Below are 20523 nucleotides of genomic sequence, written 5' to 3' on the forward strand. Positions count from 1 at the left end.
AAAACAGAAGGGCTGAGGATGGAGGGGAGATGACAGTGCTGGTCTGCAAAGCTCATGTGCTACATTACTGCTTTCCTGTTGTATCTCAAATTGCTCTGATAATTGAACAGGTTGGGTAGAGCTGGGGATAGAGGGAGACATTGACTCCCTCCATCTGCCACTGTAACCTTAAGTAAAGGTTAGGAGACTTGTTGTAAGTACATAAACCACCTAGATTATTGCAGTAGTCAGCAGACACTTCTTCAGGGGCAATTCTAGCTTGCACATCCATGACAGGATAGGATGAATTACCTACTGGAGTCACATATCTTCATCTGAAGGAAGTTGTCCAGACTGACACACCAGCCTTTACACTGGTTATGACAGCCCAAAACTTGGAACTGCTGGAATGGTAAGAGACTGTTCAGCTTAGGCTTATGAAAAATGAATAAGATTCATTGTCTTTGCAGTCCATGTGCTGTTCACACCCTGGTGGTGTGTTGGAAAAGCCATGTTCTGTGGTAGGAGTGTCTGTGTCACCTGTATCCAAATACAAGTCCCTGGTTTCCTAGCTGCTGTGCTGTTGGCAAACTATTCAGAAAGTGGCTGGATAGGCAGGTTGCCATAGGTGGGACTGTGGCTCTCAGTTCTTTAGAGCAGGGTGAGATACCTGCCTGTATTTTTATGCCTTTTGTTGTATGGGAATGGGTAAGACTGGAGCAGACATGAGTAATGGCCTTACCAGTTTGTTTAACAGGCCACATTGTGTTTTGTAACACTGTACCTTTCTAACCAATATTCAAGAAAGAGAGGGCTAGGTTTAGAAGCTGCATGTTTCAATGGCTGCCTACCCAAAAGTGACATAAGAAGACTTTAATTTTAAACAGGATCAGGCTGTAATGGATCTCCTAGAGGGGAAAAAAGAAAGCTGTTTATTAGTTGAAATGTACTAAACTACCTGCATTTGACAAAGTGCTAAGGAAGGAAATTGCTTCCAGAGAAACAAATGAAAATGTCAAATAAAAAAAGGGTAATGTCCCTCTGGCTTGTGGGTTCTTTGGTTTGTTGGCTTGGTTTCATGTTGTGTGTGTGTGGTTGTTTTCTTCTTTAGAGGACTGGTTTTGGTATGTTGTTTTTCTATTACTTGAACAGCTTTGGGTTTGTTGCTGTTGCTTTAGTTCTGTGATTTGCATAGGGTTGTTTTTGTTTTGTTTTTTCCCTTTTGTGTATCTATCTGCTGCATTGGTGTTGGATTTCATTTAGATTGGAGGCTAATTTGATAGTCTAGTCTAATGCTCTCCACTGAGCATCTTCCAATGAAAATGTGTCTGGGAGCACAGTGCCTGCATTTATCAGCCTTGAATTGCCTAATCTTCAGCTGACTGAGGAACAAACAATTAATAAAACCCTTTTATGCTGGGGCAAATGGGATTAGAATGGGTGCAAATGACTTGTGAGACCTTGCTCCATGGGAAGAGGAAATAATTTGTCTTGCTGAAACAGCTAAGCTAAAAAAACTTCTCCAAAACCCTCTACAAATCTCTCATTAAGACCTCCTTGTTAGTCTGCTGTCAGTTGTATGAGGCTGACAGCATCCACTGCTCTTTCAAGCTGCCCCTGGAATAAATGTGGAGGACATGGAAGCTGCCACGTGGCTGTTTGTCGTGGGGGAAATGTAGCAACAGATTGGCATGTTGGAGTTCACATGCTTCACCATGAAAAGGTTTCCTCTATTAGCTCTTTTTTCCAGTGCATTTCTCACATTCACCTGAGAAATTTGCCTCTCTGTTGGCTGTTATTTTGGTAGTGGTTCATGGTAACTGAGACTGACATGCTGGTAGCCTAAACCACCTAGTATTGCATCTTCATATCTGCCAGTGATGTGATGCCTCACATGACAGCATGGTGTAGGAAGAGAAAGAAGTTCCTAGTAACTGTAGAATATTAGTGAAGCAGGAACTCCTGAAAGTTGCCAGTGCCAACCCAGCATTTCTGCATGGTGGCTGTTTATCACGAAATAGCAGGTAATGGTGGGGCTTGCCTGGCAGGCAAGCTTTCTGATAGTTAATGTATGTGTAAACCTTTCCCTTGCTTTAAAGGATATTGCTGTGCTCAAGTAGCAGTTGCAAGGGAGGCTTAATGAGAGCATTAAGGAAAGAGGCTTATTCACAGCATTAACATTAGCTGAAACAATGATGTGTTAGCCTGCAGTGGCTTGTACGGTGACATGCATAGACAGAGGAGCTGTGCATTTTTAAAGAGTGAAATGTTCAGGGTTTAATACTTTGTATATTTGCTTATGTCAGCTCTGTTATTTGTTCTCACAGCAGAATAAAATCAGCTACTTGAGGATAATGTCTGGGAAAATGAGACATGAGAAAGAAAACAAGCTGCTATGGCGAGGTAAGGAAGGCATTGTTGAAGCAAAGTGAACATAGGTCTGAAAACAGAGATGTTAGACGAGACTTTACTTCTCTTACTGCCCATTCCCAACATAAAATGTGATTTAGTCTGTCACCCCCAGACGTTGAATGGTGTGGTCCTATCAAAATATTGCCTCTATTAAACCTAACAAGATTAGATGCTGGACCCAAATGGGCTGAAGGTTAAGTGGTGCAAACAGAGCCTGGTCAAGGCTTAGTGAACTTGTTTTAAAGATCTGGAGGAAGTGTTCTTAAATTGGCTGTTTTCAGTGACACTGGTAAACCAAGAGTGAGCTCAGAGTGTTTTGGAGCTTTTTTATCAATTTGCCTCCTGTAGATAGGTCTCCACCTCAGATTGTACTTAATTAGGTAGCATTTTGTTACTTCTCCGGGATGCTCTGGTGTTCTGATAGGAACTTTCCACATTTAACGAGAGTCATCAGGGGTTATCTCAGCCTTTTAGCTGCACACAGGAAACCAAAATTAATTGTGGTCACTTGATTCCCCCCCTGCCCCGAGTCCACAGAAATGCATGAGGCCTCACTTGCTCTCTGTTGCATCAGCAGTTTGAACTTCTTGTGACATCTTGTTTTAAAGTCAGCCATATGCTGACAGAGTTACGATTATCAGCCCTTTTGGAGAGAGAAAAATAGTGTCCCCAACATCAAAAGATGGGCTTTTAAAATGCTAATCAGTGTCTCCAGGGGTGGATTTTTTTTCATATTTTAACATAATATGAATTATTTTTCTTTACATAAACGTGATGTAGCACCACCAGGACCATTTCAAATTAGTTAAGACATCAGTCTTATTTCTAAAGTAATTATGCTAAGAAAAGTGATCAAAGGAAATTTGTCATGCTGGTAAAAAAGCACATTCTATTTCTTTTTTTCCCTTTTCTTACCTCTTTGCTTCATACAGCAACATGCTGTGGTTAAAAGCCCTTCCCATGTGTTACACAATTCCATCCACTTCATATGAATGAGAAACTGGGTGAAGTTCCCAGCTGGCATTCAACATAAGAAATGTTTTGAAACAAGGTGCATTGCAAGGGCAATGGTTTGTGTGTTTATTGCAAGGGTCACCAACCCTGGCTGTATTTAAAAGTCATTTGGATGTGGTTCTTGGGGATATGGTTTAGGGGTGAACCTTGTGGAGTAGGGTTATTGGTTGGACTTGGTGATCCTGGGAGTCTTTTCCAACCTGAATGTTTCTGTGATTCTGTGAAATGTTTGTTTTATTGCAAGGGAAACGTTTATTTGTTCTTCCACTGTCTTAGACTTTGGGATGCCAAGAAGCTTAGTGTGTGTGTGCGCTAACTTAGACTGTGCTTATTAAACTAAGGCAGTAGCAAAATGAGCAACTAATGAAGTGCTGGTTACCCCTTCCTGTTTCAGGCCTAGTGTAGGGAAGTCTTAATTCACTGAATGAGGCATGGGCTCGAAAAGGTCAAAGTACTACAGAAGCCATTCCCTCATTTCAGCTAATGTTATTTTCATCAGAATGCCATCCCAGCTACAAAGTAATACTTATGCACACAACTTGCTGTTCTCTGACATTTTAATTTTTTTCCTTTTGAAAACTTGAAAGGTGAGAACCAGAAAAACCCAAACAAGTGCTTTCCATGTTGCATGTCATCATCCTACGAGATTAATCACAATTTCACCAAGCCTTTTGGGATCTATCTGGGTTTCTCTACATTACTGTCTAGTTCAGTAGACAGTAATAGAAGGGACATTCTTAGGGATTGCCTGTCCTCACAGCTGGCGAGACAGACATCTACGCAAGAACCTATGTAATGTGTGTTAGCTGCCCAAATCCTCTAGAACAGAACAGACTAGAATTAACCAGCTTGGACGAGACCTTTGAGATCATTGAGTCCAACCTATCACCCAACACCATATAATCAACTAAACCATGGCACCGAGCACCCTGTCCAGTCTCTTCCTAAACACCTCCAGTGATGGTGACTCCACCACCTCCCTGGGCAGCACATCCCAATGGCCAATCTCTGTTGCTGGGAAGAATTTCTTCCTCACCTCCAGCCTAAACCTGCCCTGGCACAGCTTGAGACTGTGTCCTCTTGTTCTGGTGCTGGTTGCCTGGGAGATGAGACCAACCCCCACCTGGCTACAACCTCCCTTCAGGTAGTTGTAGACAGGACAAGGTGGCATGTAATAAAAATCAGCAACCCAGCTTTAGTTTAGTTTAGAAAATTCCAAAGTAAAGACAAATTTGGTAATACTTTTACACATGAACATAACAAGATATTCTTAGAGAGAAATTCTGAAAGAAAGGGAGAGTTTGGGATATAAATAAACCTTTATTTATTTGTTTATTTTAGCACAGCTTCAGCTTTGTGCTGAGGTGGTATCTTCGTAACAAAATGCCAGTGTTTCTTACAGTGAAATGACACTTGAGAAAAGCACAGGAAAATAATTACAAATAAGAATTCTGCTTGTATAAAAATCTCTTTTGTGTATTAGTACACTGTAACCCTGAAAATAAAACATTAGAACACTCTATACCTCTGCTATTAACATTTTCCTATTTGTGGAAAGACTTCCTCCCAAAGTTGTGCCTCAGTTTCCCAGGCTTTCACATTGGGCACAACAGTCCATACCCCAGTTAGCTCATGTACCTCTGCTGAACTTCTCCAGCTTTATGATGTACATGGACTGAAAGATTTAAGTCATAGTGAGACTATTCTTCCCTCTGCTGTAAACTAGCATCATCTCACTCCTGAATTTACTGTGCTTATTAAGTATCTCCCAGCTACAGAGGACCGAGTGACTTAGAGTACAGCCAAGTACAGTGCCCACTGAACTGGGCACTTAGGTACCTACCTAGTTCAAAGTAATCTAGCCTTAGATTGCCAGGTGTTCTCTTGAAAATGAGACTGAAAATGTTCAGCTAGGCAAAGTCAGAGAATAAAAGCAAAATAATTTCCCTTCTTTCTGAATCAGACGTTGCCTCTGCTCAGGTAATTGCCATGGGACAGAGTCCATCTTTCGTGCTGTCCATCTGCAGCTCCGGCTGTATCGCCACTGCAAGAAGTGCTACAGGAGTCATTTTAGACTCTCACACCTACCACAAATCAGGCTTGAAGGAGCCATCTAGATAAACTGTGGTGACTAAAATGTAATGAAACTGACTCTTCAGCACAGGATCTCTTCTCTTTCACCATTTTTAAGTATCTGTAATGTCCTCCAGGGAACCATGTTGTATGTGACTAAACAAAAGGGATAGAGTGCCTTACTTTCTCAGCCAGTATTGGTTGTGTTTGTCCCTCTTCAGGTGCTAAAGCAGTGCTGTCTCTGTTTCTAGATAACTTGTGGCATGGACTGTAATGTGCTCAAACAAAATACTCAGATAATAAAACCAGGTATGTGTTAATGACATGAAGACTTCTTTTGGGGGGTGCTACTAAACAAAAAAAGTGGATTGCAGCATATACATTTCTTTCTATATAATTTATTTTCAAAGACTTCTTCCAATGGGGAAAATATACTTTTTAGGGTAGTCAACATTTGATATTGTATAACATTACAGTAAGGCACTGTTAAATTAAATCTCAACATCAAAGGTTTCCCCTTGTGTAGGAATCAACAGTGACTTCTGGTAACAGCACAGCATATTCTCCCCATGCAATTTTTCCAACTTCTGAAGCTAGAGTAAGAATATAGCAAACTGAATGGCAGTTAAACTTTAAAGTGTTCTGCTTCTGTCAGTGGCATCTATGCAGGCTTCATTTATAGACTTTTCATTATATAAACCCAGGATGTAATGGGAGGCAACCCAGGCTCTGACTGCAAAACAGAATGCTCTCCTGTTGCTGCTGGCGCTGAAGAGCTAAGAAAATAAAGTATGAGCAATGGGCAAAAATACTACCTCTAGGTAACAAGATCTGATCCAAAGGTTGCTAAAAGTCAGCGGGAATCTGTTGATTTTAGAGTGTTTGAGATATATTTTTATAGAGTTAAGAAGTGCACCATTTTTATTGCAACACAAGTGACTAAATGTATTGATTTAAAAATACCCTATGAACTATAAAACTAAAATAGACCTGACTTAAAGGGCTGTCTGGAAGCTACAGCTCTCACTCTTTCATACACTGCTGGATAAGACTTCCTTGTTAGAGAGAAAAAGTAAACATCCCCAGAACATTCCTTTTCACTGATACATTGCCACATTAGTTCTGCTGTTCTTCCCCATTCATCACAGGTCTCATTTTCAAAGAGAGAAACCTGTCAACAACTTTGTTGTTATTTAGGGTGATGGCAAAGTGAGAGCTGTTCTGGGGCATGGTGCACTATCAGAAGTCTGTATCTTCAGCCTGGGGGAACTTTCTGAAGCTGTTGTCCTATGTGGAAAAAAAAATCACATCATTTGACAGAGCCTAATTTTGCTTAGCCAGCATATCTAGCAGCTCTTTCTCTATGCCTTGGCTGCTCAGCTCATTCAAACTGTAGTATCTATGAACAATCTTTTCATCTGTCACAACCACCACTCGAAGCCCATGCGTGTCTTCTCCCAGCTGACATCCTATTGCTGATGAAACCACCATTTCCAGTCCTCTGTAGGATCCTCCAGCATTCCTATGGTAATGTCCAGAAAATACAGCTTTAATGCCTGTTTAAAAGGAAAATAAAAGAGACAAAGAGAATGCATTTAGTTAGCAGCTGCAGTCTATGTATAAACTGTGTTTACAGTAAATACTGTTGAGGTTTTGTGCTGAGGCTTTCACAGCTGCTGTGCTTGTAGAGGAAGTTCTGTAGCAAGTACAGTTACAGGTGTCATGTTTATCTTCATTCTTGAATGGTTCATAAAGCTTGAAATTAAATCATTTACTTGAGCTTGTATTCTCAACAAGTAATTAGTAAACAGCAATAAGTCATTCTAATAGTAATAATTAGTAAAAACGTAATTCTGCTCCACTAGCTGCTTAGGGTTACCGGTTGCTGACTTCTTTATGCTGACTGCAAGGTGTGTTTGTCATCTTGCTGCTCCTTTGGCTAGAAAGAAGGAACACTCTAGAGGAAACATTAACATTACAATAAAAGTCAGTAATAGAGAACTGCTTAAAGAATGATGCTACCAAAACATGAGTTGAAATCCAAGGATTGTGGAGCTGTATTTATCAACTCACAGCCAGAAAGTTCATTAAGGAGAGCTTAAACCTACTTCCCCAAGGCCAGTGACCTTAAAGAAACCAAAACCCCCCAAAAAAGGCAAGCAGGAAACATAAAGGAGAAGATAATTTGTAATCTTTTCTCAAAGACATCAGGGGTTATCACAGATGGAACAGAGGCAGTACATCAAAGTAAACTAATAAGCAAAAGAGATTGTGAATTATATTAAGAGGGGAAGAAGGATGACAGTAGCCAAAAAAGGAACAGTGGACAATCTGCAAGTGGAGTCAGGCTTGCTAATGACATGAATGAACATTTACCTGGCAGGGGGTACAAACAAGGCAGGGTTATTCTGATTTCCTCTGTATTTTTAGTGACTTAAGGCTGTTCTGTTTCTTTCTTTTTTTCTTAAATAGACTTTTTATATTTTGGACTGTATTAGGGTACAAAAAAAATCACTCCATAAAAAACCAACTTAATACATCTGATCTGTTGCAGGAAACAACAGCTGTTTAAGTGTCATCCAAGCTTGGTCAGGAGTAGAGGAACAGCTAAATGACAAGTAGCAGCAGGTAAAGAGGACAAACATACTTCATGTTTAATGTACCTTGAAATCCTTGCCTGAATCATTGTCTGATTATGCACAATGTTTAAAGTCATGGCCAAGGATTCTTCCTCCTCTCCAAGAATATGGTAATTACAAAAATTAATGAAGTTTGCAAATGCTATCTTTGACCAACTTCTAAAGATGATCCACTGCCAGCTGTACTTTCCTGCCACACTCCTCAGTAGCTAGGAGATTGCTGCAGAAATGTTGAAACCGTTTCAAATTAAATGAAATTGTGTCATCCCAATCTCCAAATCAGTAATTTCCACTTCTTGTTTCTTCTGCCTTGCAAACATAAATAAAATGGCAGGAGCTGTAGTTTCTCAGAAGGGCCATCCAGATTATCTTACAGAACAGCTTCCCCTCCCCCTTTGAGGTTTCATAAATTTTATCAAGCATCTTTATTACTACAACATAATGAAATCTTGTTCAGCCTCAAGACTCAAAAAAGCAAGGGAAAAGTAATCTTGATGCTAAGTACTTATCTTTCCTGTCAAAGATTTTAAACCTACCAACACCACAGTTGAGAATCCAGCTTCTTCCTTTCATAGACCAGCACCTCATTTCCAGGTCATGCCAGCATCCTTCACCATCTAGCTGTTCTATGCACTGCTGACAGATACAGCTGAGCAGCACAGTCAACAGCATGTAGTTTGGCAAAACAATTATTCATCAGCTTTCTTGCTAATCTGAGACGATGCATGTTTTATTTTGAATGAAAATCTGCAGTTAGTATAAATAGCTAATTTTGCAAACAGGTTTAGGGTGTAATTTTTGGCATTCTTCAGTGTAAGACCCTTGGATTTCAGACTATTACAGCTTCCTGAAGCTGCCTCTAATGCTATTTTATACTGTTGTGAAACAGAAAAATTATGGACCAGATGGCTGAAACTGCTCGGCTTTTGTTGCTGTTGTTGTTGTTTTTTGTAATTGAGTACAAAACATGTAAATTAATTTTATATTTTGTTACAGCAAGTGTTGATTTATGATAGCATTAGTGACAATGCAGACGTTGGCTGATGCTCTTAAACACTTTTAAGTGTAATTTCTCTACTGAGATACAATAGGTTGTGTGCTCCTTATTTGTAAGGACACTTTGACGGTCCTACATAAAGCATCTGACGATACATTAATACTGAGTGACTCAAACCCCACTAAGTAGTCCCTGACAGTCTTGGCTACATAGCCAGCAGGTTATCGAAATGACTGCCTGAAAATGAATCTGTCCCATTAGATTGCTATATTGGCTAAAAATCCGCTGTGCTATAGTAGAACAAATATTTTCCTGGCAGTATTCTATAGATGCTGTGCCTTGCTGAATAGAATTGTATTTATATTGAAAAATAAACTAATAAGCAGAAGTCTAACCCTGTGCCCATTCCTGAGGAGAAGAGTGAAATTTAACACCTGTGGGGTCAAGTGCCAGCTGTTGTGGGGCTTTCCTCTGCAGCGATGGTCCTGCTTTCCACCCCATGCTAAAAGCCCTTCTTAAATATGCAGCAGTGATAATTATCTTTCCAACTGTAGTTTTTATCATTCCAGATCAATAATCAAGCCTATAAAGATGTACAGGGATGCACACTGTGACGACAATACCAAACTTCATTTGTTACTTTTCCATATGTTCCACACTTAACAGAAAAGGTAACACCTATGTAGTCTTGTTCAAGTAGTAGGCCAGGGATTGGTTTATTTCTGAGATACTATAACCTGAAGTGCCTTAATAAACAAATAAATAAATAAAGGGGGGTGGGGGTGGGTGGGAAGCTAGCAACAACTGATTTTGCCTCAATTTTGGAAGAATAGAAGCAATTTAAGCAGAGCTGTGATTAGGAGCACTCTATAACTTCAGAAGGAAATCCTTATTTCTCTAGCCAGAAAAAACTTCCACCCATTCTCCTACAGTAGACTTAAGACTTCTTTCACAGTGATTAAATAAAAAGGGTAGTAGGTGAACATGTCTTAAGAGAGCAATCCCTTTGCTTTCGCAGGAGTGATGTGAGGACTGATACAAAATACATAAACTAGGCTCAAACTATAGTTAAAAATTAAGCAGCTTGGAAAGCAAAATATAAATTATTCTGCTGTGTGCCTGGTAAGAGCTACATGTGCTTTCATCCTTCAAAATCCAAACCCTTCTCAAACAGCAAATTACTCAAGGTGGAAAATAGAGAATGAAATGACCTTGGCATTGGATAGTGGTGTGTGGGTACTGTCAGCTAGAACTTGTCCGTTACCCTATTTTAATTTATCAATCCTAATTATCTGCTCGGTGTAAACTGCTCATCCCTCTGATGTAGGAGTTACACTTGCAGGTCATTCAGCATAATAGCTTTGAGAGCTCGCTCTGCATCAGCTGCAGGAACCTAGCAAAATAGTTTGGGTGGGTTTTGGTTCTGTTTTTTATAAACTTGGGAGAAACCCAGCAAGACACCCTCAAAAGGTGATGGTGCACTATCAAAGCTCTGCGGCATAACACAAGTCAGGCAGCTTCTTTTCTTCTTAGGCAAAATACTACAACTGCACCTGCTAACTGCTGACACTTAAGGTATTTTGGTTTGGAACTGAAGACTGATTGGTAAGCAGTGACATTTGATACCTGAGAGCAGAGAGAACCTGTTTTAAAACCTCTTATCTCCGGCTGGCTGTGGGAGCAGGTTCTGCCTAACCAAGCTGCTGTTTATAGGTACTGTTCGTCCAAATGCTGACTTTCAGTGTAGCTCCTTCATTCAGCTCCTAATCGCACTAGGTGGGTATTCAGTGGTGAAATGCTCTTGTGGATCTCTCTGCTCAGCATTGGCCTCTGGCAGAATTCAGTACCTGCTTTATACAGCTCCCAGTGCAAATTTTGCCCAGACTTCACTACTTGGGCATTCTTTATTTCCAGTACTAGTATTAATTCTTGTTATCGTGGTGTTACACAGAATCAGAGTGGTTAAAGGTGATCTAGTTCCAACTCCCCTGCCATGGGCAGGAACACCTTCCACTAGACCATGTTGCTCAAAGTCTTGTTCAGCCTGGCCTTAAAGGCTTCCACAGCCTCTCTGGGCACCATCCTGAACAAAAACCCAAACATGTCACTGCTGTGTATTAATAGAAGTCTAACTGATGTTGTTTTTTCTCAACAGCACGTTTTTGTTCACTCAACTGTATTTCACTCCCTTTTGTTCGTTAGCATAAGAAGGAAATCTGAACCAGTCAATGCAATAATACTAAGATGACAAGCAGGCAATTTACTTTAAGATTCTTTTTATGTTTAAGATCAAAAGCAAGAGCAGAGATGTATGCACTCAAATTTAATTTATTCATTTCAGATGTTTTTTCTGAAGTAATACTGTCAATTGCCTAGCAAGTCCTCCCCAGTTTTTTTCCCCCTCTAAACTCTGTGAAGAAAGAAGAGTGTCCTGCCAGGCTTCATTTCTATAGCCTGCTTTAAGGTATCCTGAGGTCAGTTAAACACATCCAGCTATACAAAAGGTAGGTACAGCCTTTGCCACCACAGAAAACACTTCCCCCCCAAAAAACCCCAGGAGGGCAGTGATTTGGTTTTACTCCCTGGTTTGTGAAATGGCAGTTGGGAAAAGCTTTGACATAAAAGCTGTATGAAACACTAAAACACTACTGTGTAAATAAATGTCCCAAGGATGACACCTTCACAAGCATTCATTATTTCATTTTTTATGAAAGATAGAGTGATTTGAATGTAAATGTGACTGGAGGTTTCACAGTATCCATTAACCTAAACAAGCAGGATCCATTACTGCAAGACACTATTCATACCTAGTGCATTATTCATTAAAAAAGGGGAAAAAAAGAGGATTCAAATCAGAGTAAAGTAAAAAACTGTGAGGATAGTTACACTAAGAAAAAGCAACATGCAAAACAAACCACATGTACTGTCTCTGTGCTCAGCACTGCTCAGGCCACACCTGGAGTCCTGTGTCCAGTTCTGGGCTCCTCAGGTTAGGAAAGAGGTTGAGCTGCTGGAAGGTGTCCAGAGAAGGGCAACAAAGCTGGGGAGCGGTCTGGGGCACAGCCCTGTGAGGAGAGGCTGAGGGAGCTGGGGTTGCTTAGCCTGGAGAAGAGGAGGCTCATGGGAGACCTCATTGCTCTCTAACTCCCTGAAGGGAGGTTGGAGCCAGGTGGGGGTTGGGCTCTTCTCCCAGGCAGCCAGCACCAGAACAAGAAGACACAGTCTCAAGCTGTGCCAGGGGAGGTTCAGGCTGGAGGTGAGGAGAAAGTTCCTCCCAGCAAGAGAGATTGGCCCTGGGGATGTGCTGCCCAGGGAGGTGGTGGAGTCCCCATCCCTGGAGATGTTCGAGAGGGGCTTGGATGTGGCACTTGGAGCCATGGTTTAGTAGCCAGGAGGGGTTGGGTGACAGGTTGGACTTGATGATCTCTGAGGTCTCTTCCAACCTTATTGATTCTATGCTTCTATAATCACTGTCTGGTGTCAGACTGCATAACAATACCCTGGGTACTGAGTATCTGCTGGGGCAAAACAGGCCTGAACTGCCAAATGTGGTTTTGATGAGAACAGGACTGGAAACCAGAGATCCAGGATAGTTACCGTACAGTGTCAGACACAGGTGTTGCTCTGTCTCTTCCAGAACTGTACTTGGATTGTGAGAACACTTAAAACCAATGAGCTTCATGCCTGCACACCAAACATAACGTTTTCAGAATCAATCGTTCTGCTAAAAATCAGAATCTTTGTTAAAAGAAAAAAGTTTAAGTACAGGAATTGATTCTGATCTTAGTAAACCAAAGATGTCTTCCTGCCATGCAATTTACCAGCATTTGCTGATCAAACACAAAAAGTCCTTTTCGGTTCTGGCCTGACACAGCTACATTGGAAAAACAAAAAGATTCACTGCTTGCAAAGATCTAATTAGAACTCTTTTCCCCACAGAGCAGTAGGAGAGCATTAAAGAATGAAATACCTGTGTAGGTGCAAAATCTGTGAGTCCAAAGCAGCATAAATAATTCATGATAAAACAACCAACCCAAACATGGATTGTTCAAGAGTCAACTGAAGAGATGTAATACATATGTTGATAAGCTTTAGTCTCTTCCTTAGCTTGACTGTGAAGTGAGTTAATAAATACTTTGCTTTTACGCTAACTCAGACACTGCATCATATCAGTTCAGACTGTATGGCACACAGTGGCTTTGGCCAAGCCAGAGATAAGTGCTGAGGAAGGTAATTAACAGCTCATGTAATTCTGCATGCTACCTTTGATGTTATCTCTATGTTCAGAATCTTTAAAGCACAACTTACTTTTAAAAAAGTTTCCAACCCAATTCGTATTTTACTTTGGAAAAGCCAAGTCAAAGCCGTGGTACCAATACTGTTACACTGCTCATGGTTTCTACTGCAGACATTTCTCAACAGAAAACCCCAAACCACCCCTGCTTCCCCTCCAATTTCCAGTGTCTGCATTCTAAAGCCAACTCACCAAGTAAGCAGTGATCAGAAGAACTTCAGCAAGCTCTTACTCATTTTAACAGCTCTGGCAAGATGGACAGCTTTTACCAGCACTTCTCATTTCCTCTCGCTTCTCTCTTCAAGCTTTGTGAACCAAAGCAGCACACTGCAGTAAAAGGGTTTTTGTCTTACTGAGAATGTTGTATTTGGCTACTGGTAAACTGACTCACTGGCCTAATGGGGAAAGAGATCTAACAGATCTACTCAGATTTACTTTGGATGTTTCATAGACAAGATCAGTACAGGAAGGGATGACCAGGCTGACCAGGCTCAGGAGCCACTGCACATATATATAAAACCATCACAACCTCACAGCCTGCTGTAGCTCTGATTTATAACACTCTTTGTAATCATGACCATCTTACAGCGACTCTGAGTTTCCAAACAACCCCGAGCAGAATAATGACCTGAAAAAAATGGAGTCCTGTATGAAATATTCACCACCAAGAGGTCTGGTCATAGTGGAAAAAAAAAATCTGAGAGAAAATTTTGGCTACCCTGGTGTTGTTAGCACGCTGGTGATTTCATTTCTGACAAGGCTCATACAAGACAATAGTTCATTACCTGAAAGGAAACTACACCCTGAATAACATGCAGAAGGCAGGTTGTCTGTTAGCAGAAGCTAAGGTGTGGCATCTTCTTCCCAGAGATTACTATCTTACCACTGAGAAACCCTTCTAAACAACAGTTATGTGGCACCAGGGAACAAGATCAGCATGAGTTTGATGTAATTGTACTGTAACAGAACATAGGCGTTTAGCTGTCTCATGGATGATTCCCATCAGAGTGACTACATCCTGGACTTAGTTTATTGTGCAGTTGCAGTCCTGTCATCCCACCTTCTCCCTTACTTGCTCCTCTTGCAGAAGAATGCAAAGAAACAGAAGAGTGGGCATGTTTTCAAGTTCATCTAGGTAGAAATGCCTTCAATATGTGGACCAACAGACTTCCTGTTATAGGAGTAGTTAAGCCTTCATGAAAGGTCTCTATTTTAAATGTGAAATACTAGCTGAGTCATCTTTGTGCTTTACCAAGCAGATATCAGGTATATTCCATAACAACATATCACACACCTGTGTCCTAACCATCACAAAGTAGATGTTTGCTAGCTTCATTCAAGGAATACAGGCTGACCCCCAGTCTCAAAGTTGCAATGATTGCAGAAATCCAAATAGGCCAAAATGGGATGGAAAAATAATACATCCATATTTACCTTGAAGTATTCCAATAATTTCATAAACCCCACACATGCAGAAAACAATTATTCCTCACACTATCAGTTAATAGCTGGCCTAGAATTCAGACTTGAGCTAGTTTAAATTCTAGGGGTGTCTGACTACGGTTTCTATAATTACACTCACTTCCATGGCTTGCTTCCAAACCCCCCTGAATTCAGAAGAAGCTGTTTTCAACTCTGCTTTCAACTCAAAGCCATTTGCGACAGGTTTGCTGTGTCTGAAACGCGCCTGACCTAGCCTCAGTTGGAAATCAAACTGCTCAAGCCAGCGCTACGGACAGTGTAAAAATACCAGAAGAAAGTTACCAATACAAAAATAAACCAAAGAAAAGAAGGCAGATTTTCCAAATTAGGAAGAGAATGCCTGGAATAATCAGCATAGGCAATCAGTAGCAAGGCTTTATTTAGACTGAGCCTTCAATTAAATAAATGCTTTTCTCAGCAAAAGCAAATGAGACTGAAAGAGACCGAGAAGGCTAAATTAGTGCAATATGAATGACATAATAAATATGTAATGGGTACAGTACAGACCTTGCTTCTCCTCTCATGCACTCTCTAGAAAATTAGGGGCAAAAAAGTGGTTCTGAGCGGGTAATGGCATTTATCACATGGTCCAGATTATCGCCCTTGAAGTGCTGATTAATGCACTCATTTTTACAGTAACTGCAGACAGGGACCTTTGTTTACAGCATTTCATTTACAGCTTTCTGGCTCCCAGTGCAGGCTACAGGTAAATTTCAAAGAAAACATTTCTTCACCTAGTTGTGAAACATTTAAGTGTTTAACATTAAGAAGGACATTGAGACACTTGAACATGTCCAGGGAAGGGCAATGAGGCTGGGGAGGGGTTTGGAGCGCAGCCCTGTGGGGAGGGGATGAGGGAGCTGAGGTTGTTTGGCCTGGAGAAGAAGAGGAGACCTTCTTGCTGTCTACAACTGCCTGAGGGGAGGTTGTGGCCGGGTGGGGGTTGGTCTCTTCTCCCAGGCAACCAGCACCAGAACAAGAGGACACAGTCTCAAGCTGTACCAGGGGAAGTTTAGGCTGGAGGTGAGGAGAAAGTTCTTCACTGAGAGAGTTTTTTGCCATTGGAATGTGCTGCCCAGGGAGGTGGTGGAGTCACCATCCCTGGAGGTGTTCAAGAGGGGATTGGATGTGGCACTTGAAGCCATTGTTTAGTTAGTCATGAGATATTGGGTGATAGGTTGGACTTGATGATCTTTGAGGTTTCTTCCAACCTTGGTGATTCTGTGATTCTGTAAGTGCCACATCCATTGTGAAAGCTGACCTTTCAAAAATCAGCTGAACAAACCTATAAACCCCTCACTGAATTGCACTGTATCAATAAAGGCAATGTGATGCACTAAGTCCCTGGAAGAAGAATTCTCAGAGATAGGAAGAGTATTTGGAAGAACTACCATTATACTGGCTTCTGCTCTTTGCAAGGGTTTGGCTAGTAGGAGAAGCTACAGGCGGGGCTATAGGGATCATCACTCCGTTCCAGTGACTCTGCTTTTCTGTTAGCTGTTCATGTTTCATGGTAAAAAATAGGTTAAAACCAGAATTATTCTTATGTAACAAAGTCACTGTCTTCATTGGCCACAGCCCTCACTCAATCAGGGACTGAAGAGGAGGATATACTAGCAAAAGCTGATCCTATATATTCCCCCCCACCCCCAAGCTGCAGGAACTACAGAGGAGCAGCAAATAGACTTGCAATGGAAGCAAACAGGTGATGCAGCACCTCCACAAAGAAATGAAACACCTGAACGTTACCAAAACTCTGGTATCCTTTCATAGACAGGAGAACAAACTCAGCAGTATCCAGGTGCAGGGAGATGCTACTATGAGAGTTGTGCGTCTGCATATACACCCCCACACATCCATGTGTAGATAGGTCATTTTTCAGAGGCACTGTTTCTGGCAAACACAAGCACTGCAGTCAGGTGGATAAGCTGATCCCGTGCACATCCCATGCACAAGCTGCCTTGGCTTTCTTCCTTGCACTTGCAGCACACAGCTGCTTTCTGAAGCGCTGGACAGCGTGGTCAGTTCGGCTGCAATACCTGTTCTCAGAACAAATTTGCACTCCAAAATTAGGTTCTTTCAGCTTCCCTACAAGAGTGTGCATCAACCACAGGCATTTTTTGCCATACCTTTTTTCTCCCCTGGGCAGGTGGTGTACCTCATTTTTTCAAGACTCTAGTGCTGTGTAGTGAATGATAATATTTGGTAGTCTTTGTAAACAAAGCCTCTTGTGAGGAATAGAATTGATTTTATCTCATTGTAATTTGAGAGTGCTCACATCACCCCATCTGCCAAGCAGGTGTTACAGCAGCAAAGAAAGATGTGAAAGCATCCGTCACGGCACTGTTAAGAGAATTGTTCACTGCTCAGGCAGTTCTCTGAGAAAAAATCCAATCATTTTGCACCAAAAGAGCTCCAGTAGAAGGAAATAGCTCCACTGGTGTTGGGTGGGGATCAACACCCTCTATTTCATAACCTTCTCAGTCAACCTTAAATATCAACCTTCTTCATCAGAGAAGTTGTCTGAATAAAACAGAACTGAATGACTAGACTTTACAGCACATAGCACTATTTTAATGAAACTATGTTTGCAAACATCATCCTGCAGACCTGCAGGAAAACTCTCCCTTACATTTGCTGTGCAGACTGAAGACCCTGCAGTTGGTGGTCAGGGGATCTGTGTAGTAGGAGAGAACTTTGCAAAGTGCAGTGATGTCAAAAACTTCTTTATATTAGAGAGCACTGACCAGAGCTATATAAGAGAAGGATCTTAGTCTCACTTGTTTTTCCGGTATAATCAGAGGAGAAACAACAGACATAGCCAAAGGGTCACTCCAGATCACCTAATTACACTGCTGGTCTGAATAAGCCTTTCGAGGTGCTGTCTGCAGAAGGTCACTCTCAATTTCAATTTAGTTTTTGTGAATGCCTCTTGTGACCTTTCAGTGGAATTTATTTGCTACTTTTTCCATTTGAGTGAGGCTTTTCACAGAGTTGCAACACACCAAACCCTCCTGCTTTGCTGAGTGCTCTAAGGCTCAAAAAGTTTTTATCAACCAACACTCCAGCCCATGGATAAAACAGATTTCAAAACTTCAGTTAAGAAGAAATGTTGCTTCATGTTATTACAGACCCCCATGAAATAAATGCAATTTGTACTTGCTGCTGAATTTCTGCAAAAAATGCCCGTGCCAGCATGCTGGACCCCATCAGAGATGGTCAGTGGCCTGGAGAAACGCTGTTCTTACACAGTGACACAGGAAGTGTCAAATTTGGTCACTCCACCTGTACTGTACGTGCAGAAAGTCAAAGCTGAAAGCTGTTGATCTAAACCGCTGAAGCTAAGAGTATTTAAGTCATCTTGAATACTGATAAAGCAATATATAAGCAAGCACTGAGATTACTCAGTGTATGGGCTTTGCCAAAATCAAGGTCTCAATGGCAGGAAGAGGAAAATATTACTCCCTTGTCAACTTTGATTACACAACAAAGTATATAATGAAACCTAGCATATGTTGTCTGGTAAATTTTAGAAACAACAGCTTTCAGCACTCCATGCTTTAATTTTGTGCTTAAATATATCATAGCTGTGGCTGTTCAGAAAGCTGCTTCTTCCCTTAATACCATTTTGTCATAACATTTCTAAGAGGAGACCGTGGGTATCACACTCCTAATGAGGAAAGGTGTTACAAGTTACAGTACCTATAAGCACAAACAGAATGAGAATAAGATGCCATTTAATAGAGTTCAGTTGTTCCTTGCCCCCTTACGTTCGAATTGAAACTTCCTAACCAAACCTGAGAAACTGCTTTGAAGAAACTTAGATGAACTTAAAACTTTTTAATTAGGACAAACCAAACTGGAGACTGCAGGGAACTTCCTTCTATATTTCACATCTGTTATCTAGCGATTCTCTCTTGGATGCAAAATCTCTTATCTCCCTCTGAACCAAGAAGTATTTTCTCACCACTGTTGGTGCACAAAACCCAACTATTAATTTAAGCTTTGTTCAACGGAGCTCACAGTTGCTTGAATGTTTTATTTCATTAGAGCTACTAAAAAACATTTATTACTGTATTTTGTTGAGTAATGTAAGTAATTCCGGTGTGTCACTGATGGTTCTCAGAACAAAAAGGCTTCAAAAGGCTGTCTATAGCTCAAAATACCCCAGCTTTTTCAGACCATAGAAAAATCTTTAGTATCCTAAGCAAAGAATACTGAAATGGGATTTGTTGGACTTGTGTATTGCATAAACTGCTTCATTGAAAAAATCATTTATGACTTCTCTTTATCAAAGACATGGGACATGCAGAGCAGACTTTTCACTACACCACTACTACTTCATTATTTCCCCTACAAAGCTATGAGCAAGCCTATATATACCAGCACTGTAAAATTCTTCAAAGCTGAATATGCATTTCCTAGAGCAGAGTTGAGTGACTCCAGCAGATCTCACAGACGAGAACGTCAGGTCAGCTCATTCACACTTCTTGCACACACCGTTTTGTCAGTGTTTTACCTTCTGCATGTAGAGAAGGCAGAGCTTTGACAGCTGAGGCTAAACTTCCAGATATTGGTATTTTCATACAAATATGCTTTCAGAAATGCATTTTCACTGCAATGATAAACTGTGTTCTCAACTGAGGTGATTTTCATTGTCACTGCAATCGCTGTTTCAAGGACAATACTTGTTGCAGTGCATTTGAAGAACAAATGGTCTAGGAGGATTTCTTAGACACGCAGCATTACTTTGCATAGTAGTAGTAGTACATATTTACAAGTGCCAGATTTTCAATTTATAAATATTTATCATAAGGACATGATTTTATCTTTAATTAGCCCAACTGTTAAGGACACTTCTAATGTGAGAAATGCAATTCAGTATTTCATACCAGATGTAGCCTCTACAGCAAGTCTTTTATCTCAGCTTGTAAGGAGCTGATACGGTACTTAAACCCAAAACATTATGTAACATATAAGTGATTAGAAGAGATTAACTACAGAAGAGCTGGGCTCTGAATTTCAAGGAATAATTTTTCTGGAGTTTCACACCTCACTTTAAAGTACCATAAGTATCTGATTATTTCCCACATACACCTATATGAGTTCCTTTGCTCATGGCAAGACCTGCATTACTAGATTGTCCTTCCTTTCCTGTCTCTAAACCAGGTGAGTTATGGCTTGTGTCTGAAGAAAAAATATAAACATGAAAACTGGGACAATTCCAGGTCTGATCCAGGGTTAGCAAAAACTGAAATATGATGCCTGTCTAATAACATTGCATTGACAAATGCAGCAACCCCCAGAACATGCAAAACAAACCATCAGAGTGATTAGAAACACTGAAGCAGAGAACGAGAGACCAGAACGAAGGAAGCACTGGTGAGAAGTTAGTGGGAGAGGCCAGGTGGGCTCATTAGAAAGCAGACTCACTTTCTTTTCCAGAACAAGTTAACCCAAATTTCTAAATTAAGTGCTATAAGGAGTTAGCCTTCTTAAAGTAAGTCATGTTTAAAAGCTCTCACAAAAAAATGCAAAGTTGATTGTGATCTATTAGCAATATTCTGTGTTTCAATCCTTCAAGAATCAGAGAAACATTCAGGTTGGAAAAGACCCTCACCAAGTTCAACCAA

The 20523-nt window shown here is 40.9% G+C and overlaps 1 protein-coding gene across 3 annotated transcripts in view; it reads right to left on the bottom strand.

Moving 5' to 3' along the window:
• Positions 1-4689: 4689 nt before the first annotated feature.
• The window catches only part of CPPED1 (calcineurin like phosphoesterase domain containing 1), a 51604-nt gene continuing 35770 nt past the window's right edge, over positions 4690-20523 (bottom strand). For 2 of the 3 annotated variants that reach the window (XM_068147095.1, XM_068147096.1), the window contains exon 4: positions 4691-7034. In XM_068147095.1, coding sequence (XP_068003196.1) covers positions 6802-7034 — 233 coding nt within the window. In that variant the 3' untranslated portion in view covers positions 4691-6801. Of the gene's footprint in view, positions 7035-20523 lie in introns of all 3 variants that reach the window. The other variant, XM_068147097.1, reaches the window with a different exon arrangement.

Source organism: Melanerpes formicivorus, unplaced genomic scaffold, assembly GCF_026170545.1.
Source record: "Melanerpes formicivorus ecotype bairdi unplaced genomic scaffold, bMelFor1.0.p_v2 SCAF_14, whole genome shotgun sequence".
Taxonomy (NCBI): Eukaryota; Metazoa; Chordata; class Aves; order Piciformes; family Picidae; genus Melanerpes; species Melanerpes formicivorus.